General features: G+C 43.5%; 2 protein-coding genes across 2 annotated transcripts in view; both read left to right on the top strand.

The window, feature by feature from the left end:
* Window positions 1-12273, top strand: part of LOC112231423 — a gene marked incomplete in the record, with an annotated part of 690592 nt that overhangs the window by 540072 nt on the left and 138247 nt on the right.
* On the top strand, window positions 6660-8292 carry LOC112230625 (claudin-4-like). Its single transcript, XM_024396898.2, has one exon. It carries the CDS (start codon window positions 6720-6722, stop codon window positions 7797-7799), a length of 1080 nt encoding a protein of 359 aa, XP_024252666.1. The 5' UTR covers window positions 6660-6719; the 3' UTR covers window positions 7800-8292.

The raw sequence follows: 12273 nt of genomic DNA, 5'->3' as shown, positions 1-12273 counted from the left end.
CCAAGTGTTTTTAGCCACAATCGGCCCCAACCCCAATTAATACATTTGGGCACAGTCGATAGCGTGCTGGACTTCGGGATAGAATGTTGAGGGTTCAAAACCTGCTCCCTGCTTGCTATAATGAATGAGTTTGAGACACCTGGTTTTGGATATGGCTGAAGAAAAACTTGCTAAATAGCGCTTTTCATAATTAATTTAATGACAAAAAAATATGCACAATTGTTTGTCTCTACATTAACTAACATATTCCTCTCAATTGTACATTTATTGCTTGACTCATTATGATGTTATAACTACATACATTTGCTTCCCCGTAATGTTTTGTCAGCCATTGTTGCTGAAGTCACCAGGGACGGGTGGCCCGTGTCAAATTGGTCATTGGGAACCACTCCATATGATTGGTCATATAAAAACCTTGGGACCCAAATGCATATTGAGTGCTCTAACTCCCCCTTGTGGTGGTCTGGAGCAATGAAGCCGTGACGCTGGGTACATCTAAGTCCCGCGGTGTAAGCTCGCAACCTTACATGGAGGAACCACTGTATGTAGGGTATTTGGTGCTATTTTGGACACAGAAAATGTATTTATTCTCAACAGTCTTGTGAGATGTATAAAGACACAAATACAGTGAAGAAAAAGCCAATCCAACGCTGAACGATGTCACTCTTCTGGAACCTTAAACTATCAAAATAAAGAATGTGGCACACTCCATGTATCTCCCAGCTATTCAATGGGTATTCACCAACTTTTCGGCATCACTGTGCCTTCCTCAGGGTAATGTCATAAATACTTGAACCAGGTTATGAGGACACACAGTGCAATTAGTGTAACCAATGACAGTGGTAAGGGGTGTGTCATAATGAGTACGTAAATTTAAATTAATTAGTAAAACTGTTAAAAAAAACATTTTTTGTATATTGTATATTAAATATATTATGCTATTGTTATCATATAGAAACATAATGGAATATTGTACATCATATTAGCGTCAACATACATTATTGTTTCATTCAATTTCACATCATTTCATATATTTCATTCTTGTTACATGTAATATTGGTTCAACCTTAATATATAATGATCATCATCAACAGGGGGAACATATTAGGTGTACGCTAATAAGCTGTAAAAATAATTTACAAATATGTAAGACTGTTCATAAAGGAAAAAGTAAGGTCTGAGATCAAAGTCAATATTCAGACCACTAGGGGTCAATGTTTTTAGATAGGATATCCAGTAAGCCTCCCTTTGTAGTAGTAGGATCTCATTGTTACCTCCTCCTTGGTAGAGCAACATGCTCAATGCCTTTGTATTTGAGGGAGGAGATTGGATGGTTGGCTTCAACAAAGTGAGATGCTACTGGATAGTCAATGTTCTTACACCTGATTGAGCTGCGTTGTTTTAATTGTATTTTTGTTTGTCCTACATAGACTTTTCCACTTGAACAGGTGATGAGATAGATTATTCCCTTGGTCTTGCAAGAGATGATACCCCTCACAGGGATTATTCGACCTTTATGTAGGTGTCTGAAGAAAGACGTTTTTATAGTGCTATTACACTGTGCGCATGAGCCACATTTGTAGTTATCCCATTTGGGATAGGTGTCAAGAGTGTCTGAGTGGGCTCAGCGGGCATGTCAGATCTCACCAAACTATCTCCAATATTGCGACCACGCTTATAGACCACCAGTGGGGGTTCCTTGAAGAGGTGTGCAATTTTTTTTTGTCTGATTGCAGAATATACCAGTGCTTTTTCAGGATTGCTTTCCTTTTCTCCAAGCCCTTGGTGTACCTCATACCACCCAGAGCCATAGTATGTACACCAAGTAGATATCTGGTAGTTCAGAGGGTCACACCTCTAGGACCACCCAGAGCCATAGTATGTACACCAAGTAGATATCTGGTAGTTCAGAGGGTCACACCTCTAGGACCACCCAGAGCCATAGTATGTACACCAAGTAGATATCTGGTAGTTCAGAGGGTCACACCTCTAGGACCACCCAGAGCCATAGTATGTACACCAAGTAGATATCTGGTAGTTCAGAGGGTCACACCTCTAGGACCACCCAGAGCCATAGTATGTACACCAAGTAGATATCTGGTAGTTCAGAGGGTCACACCTCTAGGACCACCCAGAGCCATAGTATGTACACCAAGTAGATATCTGGTAGTTCAGAGGGTCACACCTCTAGAACCACCCAGAGCCATAGTATGTACACCAAGTAGATATCTGGTAGTTCAGAGGGTCACACCTCTAGAACCAACCAGAGCCATAGTATGTACACCAAGTAGATATCTGGTAGTTCAGAGGGTCACACCTCTAGGACCACCCAGAGCCATAGTATGTACACCAAGTAGATATCTGGTAGTTCAGGGGATCACTATTCTAACTTCTATTTTATTTCACTCAGAGAAAGGGTGGGGGAATAGTTGAAGACCCATGCAGTTTATATTTTGTTTATTTGATTTCACCTTTATTTAACTAGGCAAGTTTAGTTAAGAACAAATTCTTATTTACAATGACAGCCTACCAAAAAGGCAAAAGGCCTCCTGTGGGGACAGGGCTTGGGATTAAAAAAATAAAATACAAATGTAGGACAAAACACACATCACAACAAGAGAGACAACAGAACACTACATAAAGAGAGACCTAAGACAACAACATAGCAAGGCAGCAAAACATGACAACACAGCATGGTAGCAACACAACATGGTAGCAGCACAAAAACATGGTACAAACATTATTGGGCACAGACAACAGCACAAAGGTCAAGAACGTAGTGACAACAATACATCATACAAAGCAGCCACAACTGTCAGTAAGAGTGTCCATGATTGAGTCTTTGAATGAATAGATTGAGATAAAACTGTCCAGTTTGAGTGTTTGTTGCAGCTCTTTCCAGTCGCTAGCTGCAGCGAACTGAAAAGAGGAGCCACCCAGTGATGTGTGTGCTTTGGACCCAGTGATGTGTGTGCTTTGGGGACCTTTAACAGAATGTGTCTGGCAGAACAGTTTAACAGGCAGGCAGGCACACACAGGCACACACAGACGCACAGACACACACACACACACACACACACACACACACACACACACACACACACACACACACACACACACTTGTTTTACTACCCTTTGTGGGGACCAAACAATTGATTCAAATTCAAAATCCTATTTTCCCCAACCCCTAACCCTAACCATGAAGCTGCCCCTAACCTTAACTCCCCCACCAACTTCCCACGTGCTGACTGCTAACTCTCTGTGAACTCCTCTGGAGAACACTCTGTGGGTTCTGTTCTGTTCTGATCTCACAGTCTCAAGCCACAGTTAGGCATAAGAACACACACACAGAAAGACATGGGACATTGAAGAGTGGTTATTCCCAAATTACACAACGGGTGCTTCTAATCCTGAATGCTTGAATGGTTAAAACCGTATTCCAGCTGGTGTCTATTCAACAAGGTACCACCGGCTAAATCTATGACGTTAAAATGCCTATTTCCTCTGTTACATCTAACTGCACAATCCACTGTCTCAACAGCCCAGCCAGGCAATTTATAAACTTGATCTCCATTTTAAAAAGCATCTAGACATTATCTCAGATTTCTTTGAGACTAGCATTTAGTTTTCAGCAACAAAGATTTTTATAAACATTGCTGTCTGTCTCTTACATTTGCAACATTGTTTCAATATTCAGATTCGATCTCCAACTGTCCCATAGTAATGAATACGTCAGGAGTCGGGACGAGACAGACAGGCAGGCATCGTTTCTCAGCCAGTCTCTCTCTCTCTCTACCTCTCCTTCAGTGTCTCTCCCTCAGTCTCTATGTCTCTCTCTCCCTCTCCTTCAGTCTCTCTCCCCCAGTCTCTCCCTCAGTCTCTCTCGATCAGTCTCTACCTCTCTCTCTCTCTCTCTCTCTACCTCTCCCTCAGTCCTCCTCTCCCTCAGTCTCTCGATCAGTCTCTACCTCTTTCTCTCTCTCAGTCTCTCTCCCTCAGTGTCTACGTCTCTCTCTCACTTTCTCTACCTCTCCCTCAGTCTCTCTTCCTCCCTTTCTCTCGCTCCCTCTCTCTCTCTGACCTAATATCTTTAAACCAACCTCTGTAGTGGTTGCGTAATACATGAATACACCTGTACTCCAAGGAACAGGTCATACTGGTTCAGGTGTACACAGGTGCCGTACCTCCCTCTTCTTCGCTGACGACATGCAGCGCTTTATACTCCATTACTCTAAAACCATATTCCAATATAAAAAATATATATTTTTTTTAAAATCTGCTGCATTCACACTTCAATTAACTTAGTGTTTAAAATTGAACCAGCAACATAATTCAGTGTTTTTAAAAACATTTATATTTGTAGTTTAAGAACATATAATAAAGCTATATGTCCATGACTGCAGATATGTAAGACACTTCTGTTAACCCTTTATAACAACAGTGAACAGTTCTTTCCTCATCTCTGGACTGTGTAAATATGATGTATGTGGAACCTGTTTTACAGCATGGCTGGAATGCAGACAGATAGTAAAGAGAAGAGAGATGCTGTGGCTGTGTACCAAATGCTACCCTATTCCCTATATAGTGCACTACTTTCGACCAAGGCTCTGGATGGAGTGCACTATGTAGGGAATAGGGTGCCATGTGGAATGTAGATACCGGGTGTGTCATCCAGCTCAATCAAATCAAATACAATGTTATTTGTTATATTCTCCATAAACAACAGGTATAGACTAGCAGTGGGATGCTTACTTACTGGCCATTTCCAACAATGCAGAGATATTTTTAGTTTAAATAGTAGAAAAATAATAACACATATCAAATACACAGTGAGTACCTTGGCTATATACACAGGGTACCAGTACTGAGTTGATGTGCAGGTGTCATGGTGATCATGTGACCACATACACACTGTGTGCCTTTGGGTTCAGTTTGGTTCATCAGTAAAATGGTAAAACCTAGAACTGCCCTGTCTGTTACTCCCCTGTCTGTTACTCCTCTGACTGTTACTCCCCTGTCAGTTACTCCCCTGTCTGTTACTCCTCTGTCTGTTACTCCTCTGTCTGTTATTCCTTTGTCTGTTACTCTCCTGTCTGTTATTCCTCTGTCTGTTATTCCTCTGTCTGTTACTCCCCTGTCTGTTACTCCCCTGTCTGTTACTCCTCTGTCTGTTACTCCCCTGTCTGTTACTCACCTGTCTGTTACTCCTCTGTCTGTTACTCCCCTGTCTGTTATTCCTCTGTCTGTTACTCACCTGTCCTTTCCTCCTCTGTCTGTTACTACCCTGTCTGTTATTCCTCTCTCTGTTACCCCCCTGTCTGTTACTCCTCTGTCTGTTACTCCCCTGTCTGTTACTCCCCTGTCTGTTACTCCCCTGTCTGTTACTACCCTGTCTGTTATTCCTCTGTCTGTTACTACCCTGTCTGTTACTCCCCTGTCTGTTATTCCTCTGTCTGTTACTCCTCTGTCTGTTACTCCTCTGTCTGTTATTCCTCTGTCTGTTACTACCCTGTCTGTTATTCCTCTGTCTGTTACTCACCTGTCCTTTACTCCTCTGTCTGTTACTCCCCTGTCTGTTACTCCTCTGTCTGTTATTCCTCTGTTACTCCTCTGTCTGTTATTCCTCTGTGTGTTACTACCCCGTCTGTTATTCCTCTGTCTGTTATTCCTCTGTCTGTTACTACCCTGTCTGTTATTCCTCTGTCTGTTACTACCCTGTCTGTTACTACCCTGTCTGTTATTCCTCTGTCTGTTATTCCTCTGTCTGTTACTCCTCTGTCTGTTATTTCCCTGTCTGTTACTCCCCTGTCTGTTATTCCCCTGTCTGTTATTCCTCTGTCTGTTACTACCCTGTCTGTTATTCCTCTGTCTGTTACTTCCCTGTCTGTTACTTCCCTGTCTGTTACTACCCTGTCTGTTCCTACCCTGTCTGTTACTACCCTGTCTGTTATTCCTCTGTCTGTTACTTCTCTGTCTGTTATTCCTCTGTCTGTTACTACCCTGTCTGTTACTACCCTGTCTGCTGTCTGTCAAACTGTATTTTTTTATAGCCTTCATTGAGGGGAGGGGTGTCTGTGCTTGGTTTTTATGTACGAGATCTACTGGCACATCTCTCCTCCATGGGCACCGTGCTGATATACTCTGTATGTGAAAACAGAGATACAGGATGTGGTTAAAAAACTATGAGTCTGTCCCTCCATCATTGCCCCTCAGAACAAGCTTTGGGGTGTAAGGTGAAGTTTCCCCTAGTTGCTGATCTTGGGTCAGTTTAGCATTTTCCCCACTAATAGTTACATTACTACGTCTTTAGCCCAAACTCCGATTGGGAAACTTTCATTCATTTTCATCTCATACTTACAACATGTTTGGATAGTTATTATATTATAATTATCCCTATTTGGTAATTATTGGTTAATTGTAGGTTGAATCTCAACATTCCACATTCTACACAAGGCTGTTTTATAACTTTTTGATAAACTTGAGAGTTTTAAACTGAGTAAAGTTTTTCACCAATTTGGGTCACAACCACATCCTACCCCACATACGTGTTAATAGGAATTATGTTTCCATGACAACATATTTAAGTGACATCACAGCATCGAGCAGTTATAGAAGTAGTCTGAGTGGATCAGCTCTCCATTCTTACAGAAGGCCTCAGCAACGAACTTCAGAGTGAAAGTATCTGCTGAGAGAGACGCAGTCGGGAGGACAGCATTTTGATGGGCATGGATTTTGTGTATGTCGTGGAAATGGTGGAGGTCGTGGGCATCGCACTGGGAGTCATAGGATTAATACTGACCATTGTGATCTGTGCTCTCCCCACCTGGATAGAGACAACCTTTATAGCAGGTAACGTTGCCACCACAAAGGTGGTCTTGAACGGCCTGTGGATGTGCTGTTTGACCCTAGGCACGGGTCAGACACGGTGTGAGATGGACAACTCCATGTGTTTTTTTCCCAATATTTGGAACTATTGGGGACATGTTCTGGAGCCTGCCAAAGCCATGATCCTTACTGCCATCATTCTGGGGGTTCTGGGGGTCATGTTCTCCATGGTTGGAGCCAAGTGCACCGACTGCATCAAAGACAAAACATCTCAGGCCAAGTTGATAATTATCGCTGGAATACTTTTCATCCTGGCCGGAATTCTCATCCTCATCCCTGTTTCCATGGTAGCTAGATCAATTAACACCAAATCCTCCGAATGGGTCAAAGTTGTGTTGGGGGCCTCGCTGTACTTCGGCTGGGTGGCGGCTGCCCTGCTCCTGATTGGAGGGGTCACACTGTGCATCACTGTGGGAGTCTTTGGGTGGATGATGGGAATCTTTGGATGGATAGCCTCCCTAGTGTCCTGTGCTCTCTCTTTATTGCGCCCATTCCATGTTTTTCCTGAGCCCCACTTTAGGGACATATGGATGGTTCTGATGACGATCACCTCCATCTCCACCATCCTGGGAGCTCTAGGAGTGATGGGCTCCATCTTTGGGACCAGGTGCTGTAACTGCATCAAGAGTAACAGGACCAGGGTCAAGGCCAGGTTTATCGTTGGAACATTCTTTATCCTGGCCGGTATCCTGCAGCTCACCACTGAATTTGTGTTTGTCCATTACTTGATAATGGATGTCCACCTGCAGCTCAGATATCTCATCAATTTTCATCCAATCAACTGGGTTATTATGTTAGCTGAATTGAGTAGCTGGTCCGCCTGTATGCTCCTGATAGGAGGGACCATACTCTGCTGCTCCATATTCAAGAGGAACCAACCAGACTTAACAATGACCCAATCAACCTCCCGCTAACAGCTCTGTCTTCAACAGGTCATAAAGGAGTTTATGTCATATTGTGGTGGGATCATAGTCTGGTGCAGCTGCTGCTGCTGCTGCTACTGCTTTAACAGAGAGGCTGTACTTTCTTTTAATGAAAACAATGGAGAGAATATAATTGTGATTCCATATGTAATTCTATGATAAAACAACCCCTGTCCTTTCTGTTCAGTGTTTAACAGTCAGAAAGGACCTGATAGGTGTGAAAGCAACATAGTTATGGTTCCACCTTGTCTTTAACAGGTCAAAGGGGAGTTTATGACATATTGTGATATATTTAGTTAATTTAGACTAGGAGGAGAGTTCCTGAGGAGACTCTGCAATGAAGGGACATATTGTCACTCTTTCCTCTCTGATGTTCTATACCAGTATTGATACTTCTCTGTATGCTTCTTTAAAATGGGATGAATTTAAGTGGAGATAGAATTGAATCAGTAGTTGAATGTTTAACCCTGTTAAATATGTTCAAATAAAATAATTGTATCTGACTGCAAAATATTTCCTGGTTGCTGCTGTGCATTTCTTGTTTATGTTCACTACATCACCAACACACAGTCAGTGACCGGGACCTTCTGACTGAAACATACAGTATATCAGTGTAGAATTATTTCAAGCCAAGTCCATGAAACAGGTAGTATTAGTCTATTTAGTTTATTATATAGTTAATTTCAGTCCATGAATCCAACATAACAATTATTTACTTCACACTCAAGGGTTTTTCAGCATGTACTTTCAATCTGTTGATGTGTACGATTTAGGCCCAGTCCTTCTATCATTTCCCTTCAGAACAGGCATTGGGGTGTTGGGTGAAGTTGCCCCAAGTTGCTGATCATGAGTCAGTTTTGCATTTTCCCCACTAAAACAGTTACGGTAAGTATTGGGTTGAGGGAAGACTAAAACAGGTTTTATTACGTCTTTAGCCCAAACTCATCACATCCCAACAACATTGCTGTGTAGTTATTATATTATAAATGCCCCTATTTGGTCAATGTTGGTTTATTGTAGGTTGGATCTCAACATTCCATATTGTTACACAATGCTGTTTGATGAGTTTTACGAATAGAGTAGAGTTTTCACCATTTCGGGTCACATCCACATCCTGCCCCACATCCGTATTAAAAGGATTTCCATTTCCATGACATCATATTTAAGTGACATCACAGCATAGAGTAGTTACAGAGGTTGTCTGAGGGGATCAGCTCTCCATTTTTACAGAAGACCTCAGGAACAGACTTCGGAGTGAACGAATGTGCTGAGCGAGACGCAGTCAGGGAGATAGCATTTTGATGGGAATGAATTTCGTGTTTACCGTGGAGGTTGTGGGCATCGCCCTGGGAGTCATAGGATTAATACTGACCACCATGATCTGTGCTCTCCCCACCTGGATAGAGATCACCTTTATAGCAGGTAACGTTACCAACACAGAGGTGGTCTTGTATTGCCTGTGGATGAGCTGTGTGACCCAAAGCACAGGACAGACACAGTGTGAGGTGTACACACTCCATATGGTATTTGCCCCACATTATGCAGCCTGCCAGAGCCATGATCCTCACTGCCATCACCAACTGCAACAAATACGAAACGTCTCAGGACAAGTTGATAATTATCGCTGGAATACTTTTCATCCTGGACAGAATTTTCATCCTCATCTCTGTTTCCTTGGTAGCAAGATTTATCATCATCGTATTCTGCATGCAGATCGAAGGAAAGATTGAGCTGGGGGCCTCGCTGTACTTTGGCTGGGTGGCGGCCTCCCTGCTGCTGATTGTTGGTGTCATACTGTGCATCAATGTGGGAGACATTGAATTGATGATGGGAATTTGTTAATGGATAGTCTCCCTAGTGGCCTGTTACATCTCTATAATGTATTATTCTGCGCCCCCTTATAGGGACATATGGATGGTTCTAATGACGATCACCTCCATCTCCTCTATCCTGGGAGCTCTAGGAGAGATGTGGCCCATCTTTGGGACCAGGTGCTGTAACTGCATCAAGAATAACAGGAACAGGGTTAAGGCCAGGTTTATCATTGGAATATTCTTCATCCTGGCTGGTATCCTGCATCTCACCACTGTCTTCTTGACCTATAACTTGACACAATTCTTTCCAGAACACGTGTGAGTTTTTGTTATTCTTTGCTAAATTCTGTAGATGAGTTGCTCCATGCTCCTGATAGGAGGGACCATACTCTGCTGCAGCAACTTGAAGAGAAAGAGCCAGACTCGACAACGACTAAATCAACCTCCCACTACCATCTCTGTCCAGAAGCTGTTCTTTCTTGTTTTAAAATCCATAAGGATCCAATCATTCTGATTCTATATGTAACCATGCTGGGATCTCTAGGAGTGATGGGGTCCATCTTTGGGACTAAGTGCTGTAACTGCATCAAGAGTAACAGGATCAGGGTCAAGGCCAGGTTTATTGTTGGAACATTCATCATCCTGGCTGGTATCCTGTAACTCACCTCTGAATTTGTGGTTGTCCATTACTTGATAACGGATGTCCAACTGCAGTTTTTCCAATACAACCTGCTTTAGACCATACTCTGCTGCTGCATCTACAAGAGGAACCAGCCAGACTCAACGATGACTCAATCAACCTCCCACTAACAGCTCTGTCTTCAACAGGTCATAGAGGAGGTTATGTCATATTATGTTGGGATCATAGCCTGGTGCATTTTTGTTGCCTTACAAGCTGGACATTTGAGGGGTTTGTATCATTTGATTTACACAACATGTCTACCACTTTGAAGATGCAAAATATGTTTTATTGTGAAACAAACAGAAATAAGAAAAAAACTGAAAACTTCAGCGTGCTTTAATATTCCCCCCCAAAGTCAATACTTCGTAGAGCCACCTTTTGTGTCTTGAGGTATAAGCTCGGCACATCTAGCCACTGGATTTTCTTTACCATTCTTCAAGGCAAAACCGCTGCATCTCCTTCAAGTTGACTACACCATTCCAAGACATTCACTCAAGTGTTGCTTTAGCAGTATGCTTAGGGTCATTGTCCTGCTGGAAGGTGAACCTCCGTCCCAGTCTCAAATCTCTGGATGACTGAAACAAGTTTCCCTCAAAAATGTCCCCGTATTTAGCACCCTCCATCATTCCTTCAATTCTGACCCAGTTCCACAGTCCCCGATGATGAAAAACATCCCCACAGCATGATTCTGCCATGGTGTTCTCGGGGTGATCTCGGGGTGATGAGAGGTGTTGGGTTTTTGCCAGACATTGCGTTTTCCTTGATGGCCAAAAAGCTCAATATTAGTCTCATCTGACCAGAGTACCTTCTTCCATGTGTTTGGGGAGTCTCCCACATGCCTTTTGGCGAACACCAAACATTTAAGCTTATTTTTTTCTTTAAGCAATGGCTTTTTTTTCTGGCCACTCATCCGTAAAACCCAGTTCTGTGGAGTGGACGGCTTGAAGTAGTCCAATCGACAGATACTCCAATATTCTGTGGAGCTTTGCAGCTCCTTCAGGGTTATCTTTAGTCTCTTTGTTGCCTCTCTGATTATGTAGCGATATTGTATTTAGAGGTAGGTGAAGGAGTCAAGCGCAGGAGAGAAGAGATGTCCAAGTAACGTCTTGTAATAGACAAGTCCACAACAATAGGGTCAGGTACAATACCAAATAAACGCTCACGACAAAAGAGAACACAGTTACTCACGGAAGGAGGAAAAACAATGCTCCTTAAACTTATACACAATCGGCATATACGGGAAAATAACTGAGGCACAACCTCAACGAGCAACATGAAACTATTAATCCCGCCCAAACCAAAGCAGGCAACAGAGGTAATTATTCACACAGAAATCAAAGCAAAAGAAACCAGGTATGAAAGAACCAAAGACAAAACAAACGGAAAAGGAAAAATGGATCGGTGATGGCTATTAGGACGGCAACGCCGACCGTCGAGCACCGCCCAAACAGGGAGAGGAACCACCTTTGGTTTAAGTCGTGACTGTACCCCCCTGACGCGCGGCTCTCGCAGTGCGCCGAGGCCGGCCTCGTGGACGACCCGAAGGACGAGGAGCAGGGCAATACGGATGGAGGCGGTGAAACTCCCTCAGCATTGATGGGTCTAATACGTCCTCCAGCGGCACCCAGCATCTCTCCTTCAGGCCGTACCCCTCCCAATCCACAAGGTACTGAAGGCCCCTCACCCGACACCTCGAGTCCAGTATGGACTGAACTGCATACGCCGGGACCCCCTCGATGTCCAGGGGGGCGGAGGGACCTCCTGCACCTCAGCTTCTTGAAGTGGACCAGCCACCACCGGCCTGAGGAGAGACACATGAAACGAGGGGTTAATACGGTAATAAGGGGAAGCTGTAACCTATAACACACCTCATTTATTCTTCTCAGGACTTTAAATGGCCCCACAAACCACGGACCCAGCTTCCGGCAGGGCAGGCGGAGGGGCAGCTTTCGGGTCGAGAGCCAGACCC

The sequence above is a fragment of the Oncorhynchus tshawytscha genome, linkage group LG33 (genome assembly GCF_018296145.1).
Source record: "Oncorhynchus tshawytscha isolate Ot180627B linkage group LG33, Otsh_v2.0, whole genome shotgun sequence".
NCBI lineage: Eukaryota > Metazoa > Chordata > Actinopteri > Salmoniformes > Salmonidae > Oncorhynchus > Oncorhynchus tshawytscha.
The sequence above is the reverse complement of the archived record's forward strand: the minus strand, read 5'-3'. Positions and strand labels throughout refer to the sequence as shown.

Excerpts from the sequence above, each read along its gene's own strand:
- LOC112230625 (XM_024396898.2), top strand. The coding sequence starts at position 6,720 with ATGGGCATGGATTTTGTGTATGTCGTGGAAATGGTGGAGGTCGTGGGC.